This window comes from Hakea prostrata, chromosome 1 (genome assembly GCF_041222555.1).
Source record: "Hakea prostrata isolate BN-2017 chromosome 1, UWA_Hpros_2, whole genome shotgun sequence".
NCBI classification, from domain to species: domain Eukaryota; kingdom Viridiplantae; phylum Streptophyta; class Magnoliopsida; order Proteales; family Proteaceae; genus Hakea; species Hakea prostrata.
The window spans coordinates 67,593,168-67,618,117 of NC_142600.1; the positions used below are offsets into that span (position 1 = coordinate 67,593,168).

At 37.1% G+C, this 24,950-nt stretch overlaps 1 protein-coding gene and 1 pseudogene across 1 annotated transcript; both read right to left on the bottom strand.

The window, feature by feature from the left end:
• Positions 1 to 951: 951 nt before the first annotated feature.
• LOC149029523 (putative glycerol-3-phosphate transporter 1 pseudogene) lies at positions 952 to 2,626 on the bottom strand (annotated as a pseudogene).
• Positions 2,627 to 9,456: 6,830 nt separating this feature from the next.
• Positions 9,457 to 17,893, bottom strand: LOC149029524 (uncharacterized). Its single transcript, XM_089150983.1, has 2 exons — positions 17,394 to 17,893; positions 9,457 to 9,970 (listed from the first exon to the last, which is right to left on the bottom strand). The coding sequence occupies exon 1, from the start codon at positions 17,584 to 17,586 to the stop codon at positions 17,416 to 17,418; it is 171 nt and encodes a 56-aa protein (XP_089007109.1). The 5' UTR covers positions 17,587 to 17,893; the 3' UTR covers positions 9,457 to 9,970; positions 17,394 to 17,415.
• Between the last annotated feature and the right edge of the window lie 7,057 nt (positions 17,894 to 24,950).

Sequence of the window (24,950 nt, forward strand, 5' to 3'; positions counted from 1 at the left end):
AAGTCTTCTAGTATCAAAATGGACCTCTCACTTTATTTTTTGTTATTTTTTTTTTTTTTTTGGAAAAAAAAAAAACTTCATTGAGCAAGATGGAATGAATATGTAGCTTTAGAGGTTTAAAATCACAGAGCGGAAAGGTGTCAAATCGTCCTTTCAGAAACAGACGAGACTTTCCAAGCCAGGTGAGTTGTTTCTATCCCTGAAAATAAAAGGAAATTTACAATCCGCAGACCCATGGATTGAGACCCAATAACAAAGGTAAGTCGATTCCTCCAGCAACCAAACTTAAGCAAAATATTGTGTCATCAACAACCATTCAACTTGTAGCACTAATATACAAAATATAAGCGCCGGAATCAAAGACCACAGTGCATCCATACATTTGAAATTTATGGTGGAAGGAGTACCTATTTATTGAATGGCAAAAGCACATGAGATAGTTGTCACAGTGAATGAACCCTAGCAAACTCACATCAAGAACCTTATCCCAGACATGTAGGGTCCACCTAAAGTCAAAGATGACCTGCCCTTATCAATTGATCAGAAATGGTATGCTATCTTAACTTTTTTCTCCTTGTTCAATGTCATAAACTCAAAATGCATTCGATTTCATTCACCAAAAAGAAATGTATTTGATGTGATTATTTAATTTTTATTATAATTCTACTTAAATTTTCCCCTTTTTCAACATTATATTTAATATTTTAAAAAATTTACACATTTTTATTGAATAGAAAAGCAAAAATGAAATGGGAATTGTGAGTTAAGAATGGATGCCAAGAGGTATTGGTAGAATGGGTTGGGTATATGGTGTCATGGGTCTAAGAAAATGCAATTGGGCTTATGGAAATTCAATTGGGTTTTTGAGAGCAAAAAAAAAATAGGTTTATGAGTTCATGAAAACATATCCACTGGCTTCACTCATGACAAGTTCTGTGTTAATATGGGGATATGAGACAGAGGCCTTTTGAATGCTTTAACATAGAGTCAAGTGATCTAGTGTAGATTGAGAAGCTAAAATAAACTACACTTCAGTGATACTAGTTTCCAGCCTTGAATGCTGAATCTTTGCAGTAACCTCAGTCACCACTAGTTTTGTGAGAAGAAGACCTGCTATCAGAGTGGCCATCATCAACATTAAGAATACTGCATTCCAACTCTTTGCTACAATGTAGCCAGTAATCACTGGTCCGATAGCAGCTCCGACCGAGCCCGTCCCGTTTATGATTGCTGTTACTGTTGCCAATGCTCTTGAGTTACCATTCAATGAGTTGTGAGTGCCCAAGTCAGCAGACACTGCAGTTGTTATAAGGGCATAAGGTCCATTGACTAACACTCCTATGATGAACATGAGAATGAGGTTCACAGACAAGGAGACATATCCGTAACTCCGGTAAAAGAATAATGCCGGGATTGCACAATAGGTGAAGCTTGCTGCTGTAATAGCTCTGGCATCAAGGTGGTCAGAAATGTGGCCTGCAAGGATCCCACCAACCACCCCTCCAACATCAAACATTGTAGATAGGTCCCCTGCTGTTTCATTCGACAAATACTCACCATCGATTGCTGCGGGATGATAACAATGTCAATTTCAGTTCATTCATGGTAAGCACTAAAACAGAGAGAAATTGGTACCTGTGTTGCCAATATAGAATGGAAGCCAATAGAGAAATGTGTAAGCCACCAACTTGGAGAAGAAGAGACAGAAAGCGAAGGGAGCAACCCCAGGAATTTTCCATGCTTCCATGAATCCAATAGGTTTATCCTCAACCTCATCTTGTTCTGATTCTGATTCTGATTCTGATTCTAACAAAAGTTGTGTTACTTCCTGGCCATTTTGCTTGGGAAATTTTACTTGATCATTTTCATTTTCAGCTCCTACAGAAGCTGGAGTGACTGGTAACAACATAAAGACCACCAAACCCAGGAAAGAAACAAGGAGACCAGGAACAATAAATGACCAACCCCAACCATACTTCAATAAAGATGAAGCAATGAGAGATCCTGCTATGTTTCCCACAGGAGTATGAGCATTCCAAATACCCATAATCAACCCACGCTTCTTCTTATTCACAAACCAATTCCCAACTACTGCAACCACTGCAGGCCATCCAATTGATTGGAAAAGACCTGCAATCATCTGAATTATCAAGTAGTAGCAGAAGAAATGGATATTAAACCAATACCCAAACCCAAAGAGAGAAGTAAATAAACCAGTTCCTATCATTCCCACAGTCAAAAAGACCCTTAAATCCAGCCGATCACCAAAAGGTCCGGCGAAGTAAGTTCCCAGGGAATAAACTCCGAGAAAAGCCAAATCTAGTTCCCCTAGCAGAGCTGAGCCATCTGATCCATCAAAAGGAGCCCAACCAGATTTTAGCACAGTTGATCCTTGGAAGCTCAAGTCCAATTTAGATGATTCAGGATCCAGGGTGCTCTTGACGACGCTTGTGGTCTTCCTAGCTGCATTAAAGCTTGCATATGCTAAAAATGTCACAATTAAGACAATGCTCTGGTGAGTTCTAAATGAAATAACAGAGTTGCTTTTTATGTACTCTAAGAACCTAATTCCAGGAGGCTTGGAATAAGCTTTTCCGGGTTTTGATTTCCCAGATGAAGCCGCCATTGTTTAAAAAATTCTGTAGAAGCTGTAGAGAGGAAAACACTGCAAGAAAGAAGTGAAAAAAATAAAAATTTGCAAAGGTATCAGATTGTACTCTTATACTCAAGAACACATAAAAGATGATAATCTAAGCAATTCCACAGAAGAACGAAATCACAATCTCTACCAAATCACTAACAGCTCGCATCTTGTCTGTTAAGCTTACTTACAGTGCAGAAAAAATACGATAGGCTGCAATTATTACTTCAGTTCTGATTCCTACCCAGATGAACAGAAAACAGACACATAATATATGGATCATACCCAGATGGACTGATTCAATAAAAATAGCTAATACATTGTTTGAAATAAAATTTCTCTTCTTCAATACTCCATTACTAAAACAGTAGTGAAAGTTTTTAAAATAGTCAAAACTCAAGCAACAATCTTCGATAAACACAATTACCCGAAGTTGTCTGTATGACATCAGGCATCAACAAGTAGAACTCAAAAGGAAATCTATTTGAGAGAAAAATTCACAGAGAATGACCTCACAACTTGTTCATACGGCGAGAGCTGGTATCCAAATGGGATTGATTCCTCTTATATAGCTTTACTGTATGTGACAAATATATACAAATAAACTTCTTAAATTGTATCCCAATATACAAGGAAAATAAAAAATGAGGAAAGATTGGGTTGATGTCAGAAAGTTGACGTTTGGGTGGAGACTGCAAACACCCAGCAAGGAAGATAAGGACTGAACTCCTCATGCCCAAATGACTCGGTAATAATTCTGCAAGCTGGTCGCTGGAGGTGATTTTACTTAGGAGCTATGATTCCTTCCTGCTGCCGTTCAAAAACGAGAAGGTAATCAATTTCAATGCATTCCAATTCCATCGCCCAAGTTGGCGACAATGTGAAATGCAATCTGATTTATCACAAAAATACAAAACTCATTAGTATGATATAAGAGAAATCAATGTCACAGAAGTAAACAGCCTGAATCATTTGAGCTTATAGACAGCTCAGAAAATATATTATTGACCATGCATAACGAGGTATATTAAATTCTGCTTTCCATCAAATTCTACTAGTATATGAAAAAAAAATCATAAAAACTACCTAAAATACACCAAACCAATTTCACTTCTACACCTCACTAGCATTTCCTTCTTAGATTGTGCGTTGGTGAGAAAAGGAAAAGTCAATAAACTTGATTTTTTTTTTCTCAAGCCTTATCAAAAGCTTCAAAAAAGAAAAAAGAAAATTGAAGATAGAGTGAGAAAGAGACAATTACGATTGGTTTCATTATTTCTTTTTTTTTTCTTTCTATTAATTGTTTGTCAACCAAACACACCTTTGGTGATAAAAAGTGTGGGATTGGAATGGATTTGGCTCTTCCAAGCATCTTTTTCGCATGGTACTAGAATTTACTATACATGTAGTCAAGTTTCCATTTGAGCAGCAAAATACCATCCGAGCAATGAGCTACACCAAAAATGTCTCTGCACCACAGAAGAGCATCCGGATTACTAATTTATATTCAAGAACCAGATATCGAAGGCTTTCACACAAGTAGAGTTCAGGGAGAAGGAGCAATTTTTTGAAGACAATTTTAGTCCAGCAATTTTTACTGAAAGATTGCTTTGATCCATTGTAACTGAGCATCCGAATTAGTAATTTATATTCATGTAGCTGGTATCAGAGGTTTTCACAAGAGTAGAGTTCAGTAGAAGGAGCAATTTTTACTGAAAGATTGCTTTGACCGGTTGACATCAGGTTGTAAGTATGTCCACCACCCACAATTGCAACAAGACCCAACCCTCAAAGCAATTTTCTATTCACATATTATTAAAGTCAGCCCAGTCCCAAGAACCTTAGAATCAACCTAGAACCATAGAAACAACAGAAATCCTGGCCAATTCAATCTAGAGAGGGATTTTCAACCTCCAAAGCAGGAAGGAAAGAAAAGAAAGCAACAGTGAAATTGCATTTGTGGAGGCTTCCAAAGGAAAGAATTGCACCTTTTTTGAGTGGTAAATCCTGGATTTATGCAGATCCTCTCCAACTCCCTCGAACCTCAAGGGCAATTTGTTGGTGTAAGGCTACCTCTCCTGTGTGAAATTGATGAGAGTTGGAGCAGAAGGGTAATTGGAGACAATCCAGAGCCCTAGTGATTAAAACCCAAAAGAAACTAAATGTTTTCAAAAACAAACCTCTGTTTCTGGAGCAGTGGTAGACGCTGTGTCCATTCACATCTCATGATCATGAATGGACTCCATCACTTCCTCTTTCTTTCTGATAAAACCTTAATCGGTGCTCATTGCTGCTCCATCCACAAATGAACTCAATAGCTGCTTCATGGAGAATGCGGAACAGTTATGGTAAGCAAGGCATTTTTTTTTTTGGATATAAGTCCGGGTCAGCTTATGCGCACCACGATTACATGCGCAAAGGAGCTTTTATATAATTAATGCCGCCGAATGGGTGCAAACCCAAGACCTCCCCTAGGGAGGTTGAGCCTTTAACCACTTTACTAACCCATCATTGGCAAAGCCAAGCCATTTTCCAGAAAGAAACTTTGCCCAGTTGGTTCTAAAGGCTTTGAGGTTCTCTTCATGGAAAAATGGAAAGCACCAATGATGTTGGAAGGAATAGTCCATCTTGTTCCAATCAAGCTTTCTTGAAAGGAATCTCCAGATTCAGATGGGATCAGCAATATTCTTCGCAGGGAATATTCCTAACTCTTCTCTTTTTTTTTTTGGTAGGACCTAACTCTTATCTAAATCGTCTGTTTTGTTGTTACTAATTAATCATGGAATCTTGACTTCAAAGTGTAACCTGTGCATATTTAGAGTTTTTTTGTTTTTCTCGGAACTAAAGTTCTAGTTTAGGTGCACGTCGATTATTCTCAGGAAGTACCTTTATATACGATGGGACTTTGCCTCTTAAGTCTTAAGAAGATTTGAACTCTTGACTTCATACTATGAGACATTAATCTTTACCAACTAAGTCAACTCCTTGAGATTGTACTTTTTATATTTCTTGATCACTTTTATGTCGGAAGATAAATTCTACCATATAAAGTATTTTGGGACATGTTGTAAGGCCTAAATGAGTTCAGATGCTGTTTGTCAATGTTGGTCATTATCAGAATTTCGAGCTTTTGAAATGACTGGCTGTAAAACCCAAGTATTTAGAGGTCCTTCACAGTTTTAGGTGTTTTGAGGTATAAAGGCATGTTGACCTTTTTCTTTGAAGAAGGATTTTTAGTCTCTCAACAGGTTGAGAATGGTAGCAAACAACTAGTATTTTTCATAATTATCATTCATTTATATTGCATTAAGGATGGACTAAACTTGTGAAAATTTCCTAGAATGCCCAAGATTCCCATATTAATGAAGCAAGAAACTTCCTTCTGGAAAGTGAAATATTGTATGGAATGTTAGGTGGGACTTGGGAGTTCCTGTGAGAGCAGGATTGATTGAGTCCTTGTCGATTGAAAGTGTGGTGGATTTAATGATCTGGTCATTGTCAGAGGGGTCATGGTTGGTATTTTAATTATGGAGATATGGATCATGTACTTGGCCATATATAGACCTTGTAGCCCCAGCAGGTGAAGTAATATATAAATGGGCTTAAGAATCAGAGCATTATAATTTATCAGTGCCAACAGAAGATAATGTTTGATTTATCTCATACCAACAAAAAGAAAATCAAAACAAGTTCCCCACCAACCCCGTCACAAGGGTGGAATGGCGAGTCCGGATCTACACCCCATCAGGAGTGCTTCCCAACGGCTTTACCATCACACAAAAACATGTGAGACCCATAGAGATTGGTGATGTTTTTATTTTTATTTTTAGGTTTTATGATTTTACCTGTGGGCCCCACATGTTTTTGTGGTGGAAAAGCTGTCTGTGCTCCCCTGACAAGGTGCAGATTCAGACTCATGGCAGCACCCGACATTGCAGATTACGTAGATAAATACAGAATTTTATTTGACTAAAATGATTTAATACTCATCATTTTCATCCAAGACTAATTTGTACGACTCTTGACCAAATTCTCAAAATTTTGACTCGATTTGTACTACTAGATCCAATCAAAATCTGATTTTCCAATCATAGTTGTCAAGGCAACAAGGCGAGGCGAGGCAATAGAGAATAGCGAAAACCAAGGAGTCGCCTTGACCCATAAAAAGTCCAGGATGCCTAGGCCACACCTTGACAACTATGTTTCCAACTACAATTTACAACTTCACATACAGAATTATCATTCTATATTGCATCAAAGGTGCACCAAAGTAGTGAAAAAATTTTAATATTCCCTTCCCATACAAGCATTTTCTCACTCAAATTGTAAATTCTAATTTGGCTCTGATTTTTGTTAGTGTTGGCCAAACATGATACTTGTTTGTTCACATGAGGAATACCAGCTTGCATTTTGCAGCATTCAAACATGGTTGCTAGACCTACATCAATGCATCTAACACTTGCTCTGGTCATGAAACTTCCTATCTTATTTTAGAATTACTCCCATACAGATAACCATGAAATCTCAATCATTTGTGATTGTAATTGACCACATGGACAACCAAAACCTGAGAACCCCACTTAATAGCTAGAAAGGCCATTAAAGCTCTAGCCACAGTTAATTGGAACAGTAAAACCTTTGATCAACAGTTGGAGCTTCCTAATGCTATTTCAAACCTAAAAACCTAAAGGATCCATAACTTTCTACATAGGCAAAGATCTTGAAGTACTTGAGCAAAGAGAAGAGCAAGGTGATTTAACTGCCAAGCTAGTTTTATGAAGACTGATTGAACTGGAAAATCCAAGCCACCAGTGACTGGTGTTTTTGCTCTCACAAGACTGAACCTTTTCTCATATCTTAGTAATTCAACACTAAAGGAGTCCTTCTCTGCACCAGCATCCACACAATCAAGTGTTCAGGCGTGTGACTACCATCAGACTGAGCCTAATCCATTGTATGAAAATGTAATCTCCAATAATATAATGCACGACTGTTATACCAATCCTTATTGAGGACCACAAGAAAGTCAGCAAGTAGATCCGTTTTAAAGCTCTATCCAAGGAAAGTGACTGACTGAATTTTCCTTTATTCACACTGAAGACTTACAGCATGGACCCCATATTTTAAGAAAAAGAAGCCACCAAGGAAAACAAACCAAACCCACGCACCCACACACACTCATGTGCACAACACTCATGTGCACAACACTCACACATCAGAGCAGTTGCTTGATATTTCAGAAAGGGAAAACACAGGCAGCAGAGGATTAAACAAGAAAGCATTTAATACAAAACTCTACACATCACATGTATAAAAGAATATAGCTCAGGCCCATGGAAAGCTCAAATTCATAATCCAATTAAGTTGATGTTTCAGCCTCGTGAGAATCATATAGTTGAGCCCAACAATTTGATGATCAATGTCCTTACAGTGCCAGCAATTTAGAACAGACATTGATATGGTATGCAAAATAGAAATACTTCATGTCGATTCTGTGTCCTACCTCTGTAGATGCTACCAGCAAGTGATCTGTTCCCCCAAAAAGGAAATTTTAAAGATCGATAAAACCGTCTAAATTTTAATTAGTTGTTGATTGTGCCCATTTTGATATTTAGTGTGTAACTTTGGTTGTGATCAGGCGGATGATGAGGTGGCAAGACTTGATGAGAAGGAGATTCCACAAAGTGATGAGGTACCCTAGCTCAATCGTAAATAAAAAAAGGTGATGTACAGGATAATGTTTCCCAAAGAATTAAGATATGGTGAATTAAGTGGAGAGGTGCATCTGGGATCCTATGTGATCAACAAATTCCATTAAAGCTCAAAGTAAAATTCTATAGGAATATTGTACGACTAGCTATGATGTATGGTGCAAAGTGTTGGGCTATTAAGAAGTATCATATAGATGAAAGCAAGAGTGACGATGCTAAGATGGATGACTAGCAAAACTAGGAAGGATAAGGTAAGGAATGATCATATTAGAGATAGAGTAGGAGCAGCTCCGGTAAATGATAAGCTACGAGAAAGTTGATTGAGGTGGCATGGCCATGTTGACTGGAGGCCTTTAAATACCCATGTGCGGAGAAGCAATTTAATCCCAATTGAAGGAGTTAGAAGAACTAGGGGCAGAACTAAGATGACCTTAAAAGAAGTGGTGAGAACGGATGTCCATAGCTTAGGCCTTGTATCTAGTATGGCCTCAAATAGAGCTAATTGGAAGATAAGGATCCATGTAGCCGAACCCATTTAGTTGGGAAAAGGCTTCTTGTTGCTATTGATTGTCCCAATTTTCTATATCAACTTCACAAGGAATATACCACTGACCATATTAATAAGTCATAACACAAAGTTTACCACAGCTATGCTTCTGGAAAACAACTACATTTCCTATTGAGAGGCATATGCCAGCAAGCAAATGAACAGTAAAAACCTTAACAACCAAAAAGTGGTATATATTATACAAACCATAGAAATTTTCATGAAGATACACCACAAACCCTGCACAGAAGTGGATTGATGTTATTCGGCATGCAAAGAGCAATGCATAAACACATACTATTTTGGAATTAAAGCATAATCCTAATATAACAATCAAAATTCAGGCCCCCTTTATACTTCTGATGGTTATAAGGAGTATGACATGGAAAAGAGATCAGAAACATGGGCTATGGCTTTCTAAGAAACAAGACATCTTGCCTGTAATCTAAAGGAGCCAGGAAATTCAATAATGCAAGTTCATTTATCAGCAGCTACTCATGAAAGAAAGGGGGGGGGGGGGATGAGAAATTAATAACAAAGGAAAAAAAATTGCCTTACCCAGTGTACAAGCCTACGAGGCTTCTTACAGTTGCACCATATCCAACCTTTGTCCATAAAATGGTATTCTTGTGTATGAAACCTGAGAATAGGCTCAAAGTGATTTGGAACAGTCTTTGCAACTTGGAGGTCATGAATTGTTTTACGTTAATTTCTCCATTTTCAACCACATCATACCATTGGTGTTCCTTTTCCCTCCATGCGACTAATTGCGTTAGTTCCACCAATTATTTGTGTGTGTCCACAAAAGTGTTTACGAGAGCAGTGGCCTCAGTGAATTCAAAAAGCTCAGAGAAAGAAAAACAAATTCTCACAAAATGGTTAAGCTTGTATGAATAATACCAGTGACGGGAAGGGCATGCTCAATATTTCCATTCAGATAACCTGCATTAGAAAGTTTGATTTCATTTTGTGATAGCATCAGAGTTCCAGCTGTGAGAGAATACAGATTTCATACTCTTCCTTCCATTGCTCCCAAAATACACCACAAGACATCATTAGCAATCCTTCTCTCTGCAATAAAATTTAAATTTATAAAAATAATAATAAAAAAATATCAAAACTTACTTTTGTCAAGTGAAATCAGCCTCTGATATTCTTGCTGCCTTAATTAGCATGTCAAGAACAAACATCTATCTTTTCTCTTCTGCCAACCCAAAATATGTATTTAGCAGACTCCCTAAATGCTTTCTGTGAAATAGACAGCAACTAAACCTTTACACTCTAAAGTCGTATTATGTCATTTTCCTTGAATTCTCCTTGGTCTGAATGAGCATGCATAGTGGGGACTGTGAGCACAGATGCATCAAACACAACCAAGATTGACTATTGTAACAATACCAGTCAATGAACACCAGTCACCATGCTGACAGAGAAACGAGAAGAGACTAAGAAGGAAGGCGAGACAGCTCCTGAGAATGCATGCAGGCTCTGTATCTCTGCAGTCCCCTCGACTCTGATTGTATTTGTAATGTGAAAAGGAAATTACAACTTGGAGAACAAGAAATAGAATCCTTAAGGAAATACGAATCCAGATACGTAGCTAACTTAATAGAGGAGATCTAATGAAATTAGGAAGCACATTGGCGAAGATAGAAACCAAAAGAACAGACACCTAACCACAATTGGGACAATCATTCATTCATGACACTCCAACAGTACCCCTCAGCGCATTACTGCATCATTTTTCATTTTTTTTCTTTGGTGACTGAATAAATATATGAAAGAGAGCTACAATACCTCCCTGAGGATAAACTACAAGGAGCCCGATGTACCCCCCAAACTGAGGGCCAGTCTTCAGGATCACTTAGGGTGAATTCAGCAGTAAATTAGGGCTTTAAACACCCCGCAATTAGGTCTATATGGCAATTCAGAGGCATACACCAGCTGTTTAGGGTTTGATACACCTTGCAGCTAAGGGATTTAAGCTTCTAAACCATGCGGCTAGGGTTTCTAGGCGTCTAGGGGAATTTAGAGTTGATGGGGAAGAAGAATTAAAATCAGCCAGTGGGTAAGGGTTTTGATGAAATTAAATCTGAATCCAGTTATTTTAGTGTTCAGATTTAATCTCAGAATTATAGGGTTTAACAAGTTAAGGTTTTCTCAATTCTAGGGTTTCTAAAGGGGTCACTAGAGTTAGGGTTTGAATCAAAGGTAGAGTTAGGGAAGGGGAAGATGATCCTAAAGTAGATGAGGGTAAGGGTTAGGGGTTGAAAAGTAGAATAGATAGTAAGGTTAGGGTCTCTAGAGTTTAAGAGAAAAAGGAGGTTACGTTTTACCACGGCTTAGAGGGAAGGGAAAGAGCTGAGATGGGGGATCGAGTGTGAGTGAGGGGAAGGGGAAGGTAGTCCTAAGAGGGTAAGGCAATTGAGGGTGGGGGTTAGAAGATATCGGAAAACTAGGGTTTGGGAGGGTTGGGAAATTTGGGTTTCCTATGCTGCCACAAGGAGAAAAGGAGGGAGAGGGTAGGGCTGGGGTTACCTGAAGAGAGAATGGGAGCTCGAAGACCTGAATTCTGCAGAAATTTATAAGCACACAAACAGCCACAGGCTTTCCCTCCAAGGAAAACCCACGATTCTATTCCTCAATATCCTTCCACACAAATTTTATTAATCATCAACTTGCTTAGTTTACATGTGAATGGCTTCATTTATAGCTTCTAGAATGAAGGATTTCCTAACAGCAAACGAGGAGTTCTAATTGGAATCAAGGAAAAAATATCGATCGATATGGGAATTTCGACTTAAACTGGATACTTTTTATTTGACTCTTGAAAAGTCAATTTCGAGCCTCAAATGCACTCAAATTGATTTGGATTTTTGCATACTACCTATTTCAAGCATAATAAACACTATAAAACTACTAGTTTACTAAAAAACTACTGAAAATGTAACATCCAACATTCCAAGTATATAGTACATGAATCAGAGAAGAAAGCGGGAATGTTATTACTTACAAGTCTATTCTATTCAAGCCTCAAGGTCTCCCTCTTCCGTCTGCATCCCATACAAATGACAATACAACTCCCATGATGTTTGCCCCATATAGTTTTGGACATAGTCAACAACTGCATCTCTGTACATGGCCTCATCCACATGCATAAGATTTCCTGACGGTGGGAAGTTGTGAATCTCTAAAGGAACTAGTGGTGGTGGGCCTTGTGGCTGTGGAATAGTGTGGAAGATTTGCTCAACAAATGAAAGAGCACCCTGGCTCTCAGGACTAGGAGAAGGATAAAGATACTGATAAGGTCCCAACGGCTGACTCCGATAATCGACAGTGGGAGGGACACCATAAGCTCCATAGGCTGCTCCATAACCATAAGGCTCCACTAGTGGCTCACTGGCTTGACCCTGAATCTGATAGCCAGGAGGGACACCATATGGTCCATAACCATAAGTCAACTCGGTAGAACCAATACTCTCCACAGCAATATGGTGTCTCAACTCTCACATACATTCATTTGAAGCTTATACATGTACTATACATATACATTTTTAGCAATATACATAATTTAGTAAATAATTTTTAATAACAGAAAAAAAATAAAAATAGTAGGAAGAATCAAAAAATAATTTTGACACTACAAATTCATAGATCAACACTCTAAAGTAAACATACATAAATTTGGAAGCAATCTAACATGATTTAAGGCACAAATGAAACAAAAATAAAAAAATGAGGAAGTTGGTTACTCACCCTTGCAAGATTTGAGAAAATGCACAAATGGAGGAGCAAATCAAGTGTTTGAAGAAAATGGAATACTAGAAATTAGGTGTAGAAGGGGATGAAAGCAAGAGAAATCACCAAAATTTTCAAATGGGGGTCGAAATGCAGAGGGCGATATTGCTCAAAATGACGATATAGCGTCGATAGGTCGAAACTGGGTTGATTTTGGGTATTTTATAACCTGCGTAAGTAACATTTCGGCCTGATATGGTATTGGGCCGATATTTCGGTCAATACGAAACGATATTGTACACTTTTCATTCCTACAACTACATTTCATTTTGATTTCAAAATTTGCAGACGATCGATATTTCGACCATATCGATCGATTTTTGTTCCATGCTTGGAATAGAACTCATACTCACACTTTGACTAAATTAGGAAACTAATTAAAGAAAATTCATTTATAAGTACACCTAAATATAAAAAAATTTAGTTGCAGAATTTAAAGAAACTCCTAACTTAAGAAAGAATCCAACTCGAAATAGGATTCCAACTTGACTCTCTTACTTGGACTGAGACTCTAAACAAGGAATCAAATTACAAAGTAAAAGTAGATTTGGACTCCTAAATCATGTTGCATCCAACCAGACCAATTGGGACTCAAAAGGGGGTGGCAAAATGGCCAAATTGCCCACCATATGATTCCACCTTCCTGTAAGGCCGCATGGTTTTGGGCTGCTATCCTCTCCTTCCTTTCGGTTCTTGGAGCTTTTTTTTTTTTTTTTGGGTGGGGGTCCTTCTGGTTACATCAAGCCCAGCCTCAAACAGGAGGCCTAAGGGTGAAAAGAAAAAAAGGAAGCAAAAAAAGCGAAGTGGAGGGGGGGGGGAGAGGACCGCCACAGGAGGCTAATATGTGCCTATTTCTGGGAAGAAAAAAGGCTTTCATTTGACTTCAAAAAATAAAGTCCTAAATCTGAGAAGAGGTCTAGAGTTGGAGTTCCATTTCCAAATGTTGCATTACATCCAAAAAATAATAAACAGTGGCACCAAAAAAAATAATAAACAATGGCACCAAAAAAAATTAATAAACAGTGGCACCAAAAGGCAGCTTCCTGGCTAAGTCCCTGGTGGAAGCACCACCAAAATTCATGTCCACCCATACTCACTTCGACCAAAGGGAGGATTTATCTAGGCCGACACCAAAACTTAGCAACAATTTCTTTCCAAATAGAAAAGCAAGGATTTCTTTCCAAGTAGAAGCAGCCAGCGGGCAATCAAAGAATAGATGGTTTCTGTCTTCAACAGTATTCCATCAAATAGTCCCTGTGACTTAGTAGTTTTATACTGCAGTGGTTTGAACAAGAGGTTAATTTTTAGTTGTTTTAGAGTGTTCTGTTTTTGGCTTAGGGAATCTCCATCTCCATGATTTTGGAGCAATTTCTTAATAGAATTGGCTAGGGGTCTCAACTCCTACCCTAAGTAGGAACTAGGCCATCAGGACATTATAAACAAAATAAATAAATAAAAGAGATCATGATGGAGGTACCAAGCCCAGGTCAGTTCCTCGTTAGTCCCTCATGCATTTCCAGCTGACATGTGCCTATCAATAAACAAAAAGCCAGTCTTTGAGGTTTATGATTTAATCATTTTTAGTAACAACAATAGGGCATACACCTTGTTTCTACCCTTTTCTTTTCCTTACACCTAGCCCCTCTGCTTCCTCCCACCACACTTGCAACCCACTCCCTAGTTCCCACCCTCACCCCTGTTCCACCCGCTAACCAAATTGAAACTGAGAAAGCAATTGAGTTGACATCGAACTCTACTTCAAGAAGTTTTGGCAGAAATATTTCAAACAAAATATAATGAACAAGTCTTCATAAATGAAAATTCAACTCAAATTAAAAGCAAAAAAGAAGAAGGAAACAGCAGTCATACTCATTAATGCAAGCAAGCATTTGGAAGAAGGGTCTTGACCTGTTTGCTCTGTGGGTGTTTTTGGTAGATCTTGTGTTAATTGAAATGTTGAATCATTTATAACCAAGTACTCTTCGTAGCTCAAAATTCAATGACCTGTGCTCACAAACTCTACAATCCCTTTAAAGTTTAAAGGGAATCAGAAGTTTAGAGTTCAGCTCTGTTTCATGAAATATATTGTGCAGATGCAAAAAACACACTTGAGTATAGTTACAGAGAAGAAAGCATTTTACTGATTTCAGGTTCATTCACTCATTGTTGAAATGCAATTTTTTTTTTTAATGTGAAATTAGAGTCCCATTTGTCTTTTTTTTTCCCATCCCAATCTGATCCTCAACAACCATAAATCTCGATCAGCACTATTTAACTGTCCATTCAAAACCATATTTTGATTGAACAGTCCTTTCTCAACTGAGGATTTAATTCAAGTTGTAGCCCTGGACTCCCACCATAAACCACAGATTCCACTTTCTCCACTTTCCCGGAACCGAAAACTCAATGCTAAATTGGCTGTTAAACAAGAATAACCATCAAATCATCACTAAAACTGAAAGACTCTCCCACACTTACCTGACATAACTCCATCATCATACCCTAACCCCAAACCTTATTTTGACCTAATCATCACCTGTTCATGGAAGATCCTAGATTTTGGATTCTAGTTGGTCTCCTACCAACCTAGAATTACACTACCTTGCTCTGTAGTTTTTGCCCACTTGTGATCGTTCCATTAAGACTATCAGTTAATGCGGCTCTTGGATGACACAATTATTTATATGTATTCTTCTCTATTGGGGCTACATTTGCCCAATATGCAGGTTCATCAGATCTGGAAACCTTAAGTTATACACATTCTAGAGAGTTACTATTTTCTGTTCTCCTCGATTTTATATCTTTAGTCCACCTTCATTGCTACTCCCCATCTAATCATTGGTTCTTAATGGAATTTGAGCCAAAAGTTTGGCAGCTTTAAGCCAGCCTTCTACCAGATTATTAGCCTCATCAGCTTGCTTGTTGATGAGTTATAGCCTATCCAATTTCTTGCCTGTTGTTACCAATGGTAGGAACACAGCAGTTACCTATGGAGTTTTCAGTTCATTAAAACTTACATTGTTTTTGTATAACTCATCAAGTATACAATTGCACACCCCTTTAGTGTACAATAATTACAAAAAACAAAAAACATACAATTACATATCATCTGAATCAAAACTCAAAAGCACAAATCACGTATGAACTTTTTTTAATACACCCTGCTTTTCTAGTTTAACAAGCCACTGTTACCCTTATCCAACCATCCACTTTGAACAAAGGCTACAACTTAGAGCAGTTCAAATTATCTGTATCCACATTAATCCTGGTCAAAACCAAGTAGCATTCCCAAAAGTTATCTAAATAATGGAAACCGTTTGAAGGACATGAGTGAAAATCATCAAAATCCAATATTCCAGAAATTTTACCAAATTCCTGTATTCACATCATTTTCTAGACAGGCACCAACTTCTGACACATGGCAATGCAGAATAAGGCTAAAACTTTGTGGAAAGTTAGAACCCAGAGATCCCTGTTCCATATCAAGTTTCATTGAAATGGGTTTGCAAATCACAAGTGGTAAAATAGAACAGGGAAAGATGGAGGAAAACAAAGTGACATTTCATCAGGAACCCACCACAAAGATGTTATTGTAGGATTGATTTGAAGGGGGGGGGGGGGGGGGGGGGGGGATGGTATCAGTATATAAAAATATCAAACATGCATTGTGTAGCCTATCCGCTTGAGATTAGAATATTTGATGGTTCTCCATGAAAGTATCACTGTCCAAGTCCTTCAAACAGTCAATACAGTCAACCCCAATTTCAAATCCGGTAAAAGATCTTACTTGATCAGACATTATTTCAGTAAGTTTGTATCCAGCATCAACTTATAGGTATAAACATGGGGAAAGGATTCATGCACAGGCGAGGTGGGGCATCAACACTGCATAAGTAGGGAGGGGGGGGAGGGATTTTTATGCATTTCAGTGGGGGGTCTCATCTCCATCAGACAGCCTTGTGCACAACCAAAGACAAAGTCTTTCACCTATAACTGACTATATAATAATAACGATTAACTAATGGGAGTATAACTGTGAAAATAAACACTTCTATTATTTTTACACTAAACCCATCTGACTACAAACAGCACCCCAGGAGAACAAGGGAATGAAAAAAGACAAATTTTTATATAGCCAAGATGCGTTAAGAGTGATAATAAATAAGATGGTTGTTCAAGGAAAATAAAACAAGATTTGATGCTCAGAAAAACCTTCCCATCTCAAAGATTAAGGGGCAAATTCGAAGAAATATGGGATCAATGAAAGAGAAGGTCCCAGTTCTCCAGATTCTTACAAATCCTTACCCTGATTTTATGTTTTAAAGTTGTTTTTGGTGTAATCAGAGTCATGTTCCCTTTTAACACACCCAAGAAGCGTCTCAGAAACTATTTCTAGTGACATGGAGAGCAGATAGCCATAATTCTGCTCCGGCTACACAGTACTTGGAATGCATTCATTAACGCGATAAAAGGAGAAATAACAAGGAGTAACTGCAATTCCATTAAGCAATTGACCATAAATCCCGACAAGCATATCTAATCTTTTTTCAACTGTAACATTGACAAAACTCAACCAATTTTCATGTTTATGGATTACGAAAAATGGGTTAACTAATTTTCGCATCGTTACGAATTACAAAAGGAGAACTCTCAAAATTAAATTTCCACCATCGCAAGTAAAAATGAAGAAAGCAACCTTCGCAATCCCAGCAGGTCAGCTAGTCGTCGTCTCTCTTCTTGGGCTTCCGATAGTTTTCTTCGTAATGCTTCATAAACACGAGCCCGGTGTTGGCCAGCTTCCTAATGTTAGGAACGTTGTAGTTCTGGGCAAGGTAGATCCCAAAAAGGGTTCCCGTCATTAAAGAGAAGGAACTCCTGATTATCCCCATCTAGCAACTACTACGTCTCCAACTCTCACCGATAATCTGTGATGCGAAACCTTATGCAACCCAGATTGGTAGAAACGATTGCTAGGATACAAGACGAGACCAGAAGGCGGGTCAGCAACTTCGAACTGAATCGATATTTCTTTTTTGGTTTAATCGAATGGATATTCGAAAGAGGAAGATTTATAAGAAGCACGACTGTGAATCCGTAATAATATTAGATTCAACTGATCAAGCATAGGGTTCGGAAATTGAAATAATGCCCCCTTCTCCAAGTCCTGCTTAACCTTCTCCAAGTCTAAAAACTGGTTCTGAGTTTGAAAAATTACGATAGTCTTTTGAGGTTTTTACGTGTATATAAGTAATATTGGGTCCCAAATCTCTTTTTAAAATTATATATTAATACAATGTATTAAATAACCGAAGGGTATTTTGGTCCTTTTAATTTTGAAATTTGAAAATGCTTCAGACTAAACCCATCTCTTTGTATTTTGTTATAAAATAAAGAAGATATTGAATACAAATAAGAAAGACAAGATGAGTTCAATCAGAACTGGTCCATTCAGTTGAGTGCATTACATATTTATATTAGAATGAACATCTACTCTTATATGGAAATATCAGAGTCTACAAAGAAATACAATATATGATTCTTACACACAATAAGATATTCTTGATATGGAAAGATAGATTGCCACTCAAGATAGAAGGTGCATATAATGGAAATATTGACTGCCAACATTGTGTGTTGAGATCACTGTAATCTTCAATTAAGATGGGAATGCGAATCACCAAGATTGTATGCTGAGGTGGTTGAAATCTTCAATTAGAAGTATTGTCTATTGGGGGATGATGGATATCCACAATCAATATTATTTATAACATTTTTGTATTTCTTTTGCAATTTTTATTACTTGATTTTAAATTGTAAATAAAATGTCTATAATTGTAAGGTAACTAACTACCATTGGTTTGCATCTCTTACTTAATTTTATTTTATTTTATTTTGGCAAATTTTTTAAGGTTAAAGTCACGTGTATTTTTTTTTTAACTGATGCTTCAATTTACCTATATCTTGTTGAAAAAAATACCATTATTAATAATTTATCTATTTTTGTCAAATATATGAGGACCCCACAAAATATATGTAGGCGTGCTTCCCCAATCTGAACTTTTATTATTCGCCCCCCAACTATTGAATCTGGTTCCGCCCCTGTGCTTAACGCAATTAACGGTGTTAGTCTGCTAAGCCCCACACATAATATATTGCATTAAGGGGACCCAACATTAGTTTATGATCGCTAAAGGGACCCACACGTTAAAAACTCTAGTCTTTTTAATTCCAAAAATATTGATGCGTCCAAAATCTACTTACCCTTTAGATCCTTAGGGAACGACCTGATGAGTTGCAGAGCTAGAATTGAATATAGTAATGGAGGGAAATGATTCAGGTACCTCAATTGTGCATTAACTTATGATTTATATAGGGTTTACCTTTCTTTCCCAACCGTTGGACTCATTCATATTTTTCCTTGGTGGCCGTTCAATCTTGGGGTTTTTACCCATACTCCGTAAATAATGGCAGTTACCTTGATTAGCATGATTGCCTATCTCGCATTGATGGTGGTTACCTATTACGACTTCGAAACCACATTTATTTCTATTAATCCCAACATTAATTCTCCCTCACGTATGCACTGTCTGGTTCAAACTTTAGACCAATCCCGACCATGGTAAGCTTAAATTGAATATAGTAATGGAGGGAAGCGATTTAGGTATCTCAATTGTGTGTGAACCTATGATTTATATAGCGTTTACCTTTATTTCCCAACTGTTCATTCGTATCTTCCCTTGGTGGCCGTTCGATCTTAAGGTTTTTACCCATATTCTATAAATAATGGCAGTTACCTTGATTAACACGATCGCCTATCTCGCATTGATGGTGATTACCTATTACGACTCAATCACATACCCCGTATCCTTCAGCACCATGTTTATTTCTATTAATCACAACATTAATTCTCCCTCATGTAAGTGCCTGGTTCGAACTTTAGACCGATCCCGACCATGGTTGAGCCATCTTGAACCGAGGTACATGGCTCGACCGAGGCTGAATCCAATTCAATGTTATTTTATCCTCATCAAATATAAAAAATGGTATTGAGCATTTTTAGAAAAAAGCAGTCAAAAGCAAACTAGACAGTATTACAATTTACAAATACATAAATTGCTTATTGGGATGGTCGCCCATCCTTTATTAGTGTAGGTAATACTTCATATAATTTTCAATTCCATAAATGATAAAGGGAAAGATCCTTACCTGGATTCGCTTTCCCAAATATGAAGTATATACAATGGAAGTAAATCTGGATCCACGTTCTCGTTCCACCACCAAAGCTCTACCGGGGTGATTCCACAATCACTAGGAAAGGGAATAATTTTCACAACCCAAATGCCGTGTGGAAAGGATGGAAGAGTGATCTAAAGCAAGGAATTCTTTCCTGCGTTTCTAGGAGAGAGGGAGAGAGAGATGAGAGCCGCCATTTCTGAAAAACTCTCATACGAATGAATCACACACTTTCTCTTAAGTAATGCGGTGGTTACAAATATATAACCTATATTTTTGTAACCGCCCTAAAAGTGATTTTCAAGATTTTTCCTTGGGCATTTAATTTATTAATTATATTAATAAATTCCAACATCTCCCACTTGCACAAGGGCAAGTGTTAATTTCTCAATGTGTCCCAGATATACACATTCAATCTCTCTGCTATGTATCCCAGATACATAAACCTCTTGTGTCCCAGATACACATGTATATCCCATATATACATATATATTGATCTCTTTGCTATGTATCCCAGGTACATAAACCACCTGTGTCCCAGAAACTGACATCCACAAGTCATACTGGCAAAATGGGTTGTGTGACCGGTGATACATCTGCATGCGTGAGCCCCAAACGAGAAACCTTCCCAAAAGGTCAGAATGACACATCACTCAAAGAAACAAATCAAATAAGCATTAGTATAACACAATGTCCTAGGTTTATTCAAACTCACAAGACTAAAGGTATCTTGATCCCTCTAAGAGATCACCTTCTTGTCCTTAAAATGTTCACTACTGTAACACATACAGTTGGCGCCAGCAAACACATTTAGGGTGCAGTTGAATCAAACCTTTCCTTTCGCCCCAGACCATCACTACACTTAGGATTGACTCCTTTCCCGATAGAGCCCCTTTAGGTCGAATCTATCATGACCATAGGTAACACCCCAAAGTAGCCACATCAACTCTTCGTTTCATGATGTCATCGAAAGTCACTAAGAACACTAACAGACCATAAAGTCCAGGACTCACACAATGAGAGGAGCAAGGATCCATCCTCTCATTTCCAATGATCGCTAAGCACACATGGTATGATATACGTGCTATGGTGGAGCATTCTATATACAATAGAACGTATGTCCATCTCAACACCATACATGTCTTAATCTAGTCGCAACCTCTTGCGCCTAACCCAAGTTTCTTTATTATCGCCACCTTAGCGCCATATAAAGTACTCGCACTGGCTCCTATAGGCAACATGAATAGTGGGAACATTCATGTCGATTCTCTTCACAATAGAGAAACTCATCTTGATTCCAAATCAAGGTGACATCATGATTATGAATTGACCTACACAAAATCATTCACAATCCGTCTCATCTCTGCTCGCCTTCAAGGCGCTAGAGGTAAAATGGTTTGACTTTACAAGTCTTCGTCCACTCCTCTCTTGGTCTTAAGAGAGTATTCTACTAGTGATTCTCTTTCAATATAGTGTTTGGTATCACAAGACAGTCATGAACGCCGATCAACCCATTATCATCCTACCATTTGGGATCACTGATTCATTCAAACTCTTAAGAATCCTTGCATGGTTGTGGATCTCATCTCTTTTGAATCCCTACACTTCGATCACCTACTATATTTTATTGCTTATATCAAACACTCATCCCTGGTTTGTCTGGATCTATGCAGAATGAGCTCTCCTATTCTCACCTAGAGGAGCTCAAGAAAGACGTGAAGCTCCTTATACAGTCTACCAATCAAGACCCATTGCTTCAGTTGAAACTCATCGATTTGATTCAATGGCTGGGAGTGACTTATCACTTCGAGGAGATGATCAAAGAGTGTCAAGAGTCCCTTAGTCAAAGGCATTTAATACATTAACGATAAGTTATACTATTTCTTCCCTCACAGAGGCACAAGAAACCCTATAACTGAATATGAAACCTCTAGTTCATGTGATTATCTTGACATCAAAGGCAATGGGTAATCATCAAGATAATCACAGGAATGTCAAAGTTGGCACAAACACAATTCCATAAGCACCATGGACCAAATACCACATCAAATCCCATCTCATGTCTCTCCCATAAACAAATTTTAGAAGGATACAAAGATGGAAACCCCAAATGTCATGAACCCAAAGTAAAATCAAGATAAAAATTAATAAGATAAACATTTGAGAGATAGTGAGAGAGAGACATGCAGTGAGCCAGAGAGCCGGAGAGATAGTGCAAACGAGATAAATACTTGTGAGCAGACGGCCGGAGAGATAGCGCGAGCGAGAGCTGCGAGCCAAAGGTGTCGAGAGAGAGAGAGAGAGAGAGAGAGCATAGTTTGGGTAGCCTATTTTCACAAAAGCGGGAGAATGAAAAATGCGTGAAAAATAATTGGATTTTTTGTGACACTTTCTTAAAAAGCATCTCCGAAAATATATTTCTCCATGATTTTTTAGAAGCTATCGCCAATTTAAGTATTTTTCGCGACACTTGCTATTAAATGTCGCCGAAAATATATTTTCCCCCACACTTTCTATAGGTGCCACCATATACTCATCTTCCGTGACAAAACCGTCGGCGAATATACCTATTTTCCCCAACAAATTATCTCAAGCGTCACCCAAAACCTATTTTTTCTCATGAATTTTAAATGTGTCGCCATATACTCATTTTTCATGACAGTTTCTCTTAAACCGTCAGTAAATATTATATTTGGTGACGGTTTTAGGTAAAGCCTTGGCGAAAATAAATATATGACGACGATTATAGGAAAAAAAATCCATTTCTTGTAGTACCATTATCCTCGTGACAAGAAAAGAGCCCCCTCCTTCTCAAAATAATAGGTTACCTAATTGTTTTTTTTTATACGTGAACACACAATGGGAAGTTGTTGTACCCATAGAACGAAATCTTGGCCTGATTCACCGGTTCGCTACCTGGCGAAATCTCGGCGAGAATTGCAAAGGTGCAATTAGCAAATGAAACTGCAGTGCAAAGTTTTATATATATATATATATATATATATATATATATATATATATATATATATATATATATATATATATATATATATATATATATATATATATATATATATATATATATATATATATATACTCATTTTCAAATAGTGTCAGGCTGTCAGCTTTCATCAAGTTAAAAAAAATAAAAATATGATACTTAATAGTAAATGGGTCAAATCATGACTCCATTGTCATCACTCATAAGTTTAAAAAATAAAAAATATAATACTTAATAGTAAATGAGTCAAATCATGACACCATTGGTCAAGTCATGTAAGATGAATACGTTAGGGCCTGTTTGGTTACATGAATCCAGAGATTTCAAATCTCTGGATTCATGAATTGAAATTATACCCGTTTGGTTGTAAAATCTCTAGATTCATGACGGATTCACCAAACGTGAATCGTCGATTTATGGGTAGGGTGAATCCAAAGATTTCAAAAAAGCTATACATTTGCACTTCACAAAAATCCGTTGATCAAATAATTTTTTAGGATAAATCCATAGATTTAATTACACAACCAAACATCTAATTTTATAAATTATAACTCCATAGATTTGAAATCTATGATTTGAAATCTCGAGACTCATGTAACCAAACAGGCCCTTCAAGTCATTTTTTTTAATAATTTCATGGTCTTATATGAGCCACTTGGGTGGCTCAAATGCAAATATAAATATTGTTCATCTTCCTCCTCCCTGCTTGCTTGCTTGAAACTCTGCAAACCGAATTTGCACTTCCGAAAACTAGAGTATCAACGACAATGTTGGTTCTTCCGAAACCCATGGACGGTGGTGTTGCGGCGGTGGTGTTATCATCGGAAATAGCCCGAGAAATCTGCAATATCTTGCAAGTTTCATTTCACCATGGTTTTGGTTCGCCAGAGGGCGAAATCACCGAATTTCGACGATATTTTGTGGAAATTCAATATCGCTGAAATTCGACGAAATTAAGTTCCATGGTTGTACCTACCTCAGTGATCTGTGCATTGCTCTAGGAGTCACAAGATTGGATAACAAATGCTTTTGCTATATAATATATTTTTTAATTTTCTCACAATATTATTGATTTTATAGTAAAACGGCATCTAACTAGTTTTAATTTTTATCAGTGGAAGGGTGCCTAGCGATTCATAAACCATTATATCTCATCAAAGTATTATTTGGTTAATGTCAACAAGTTATTTTTAATTCATTCAAGCCCTTATCGTCTTTGCTGACATCAACGTCACGTACATAGATGACGATCAAGTAAGTTTCTAATTATTTTCTTATACATCCACATGCTAATTTTAATTTATATTAAAATAATTATTAACTTTTCTTATATTATTATAGGTTAGTTACTAACCAAATTTTATTATTTTTGAAGTTACTATTGCCTCTCACTTTTAATGGTATTTAAAAATGGTTAAGGTCAGGTGTACAAATGTCCATTTTTTAATTCATTAAAATTAAAAAGTCAAAATATGATATTATATTCATCTATAAAACCATGTAGAATACTAATTTTGTCCTTATACTCTAGTCATTTTGAATTTTAAAGAGTATAATCTGATAACATGACATAAATGGTAAATAAGTAGTAACAAACCTTAGATTATCTTGGTATTTAAAAAAAAAAAAGTACAATGTCAAGTCACCAATTAACTAATGGAGCCTTTTAGTAAAGGGAGAATAGTAATTTGAGGCAAAATATAAGATTGGATAAGTAATATTAGAAAAGTACAAGGATAAAGTAGTAATTAAGTTATAGTAAAAGGAAAATCAATAATTCTAGCAAAACTGAAAATCTATAATACACATTTAACATTAATGGTCTCTTAACGTAATTAGAAGTTTGGAAAGAATGTAATTTCATAAAAAATAAAATTTATAATTTAATTGAACGGGAAATATCAATTACCTCTTTTAAATTTCATGAAGGATCAAATAAGCAAGTTTATATTGATAAAAAAAAAATTAAAGGTTTCTCCCTCGAGTTTGACTTTAGCGTTGTGCAATTAATGAGCAGCA

Excerpts from the sequence above, each read along its gene's own strand:
- LOC149029524 (XM_089150983.1), bottom strand. The coding sequence starts at position 17,586 with ATGGGGATAATCAGGAGTTCCTTCTCTTTAATGACGGGAACCCTTTTT.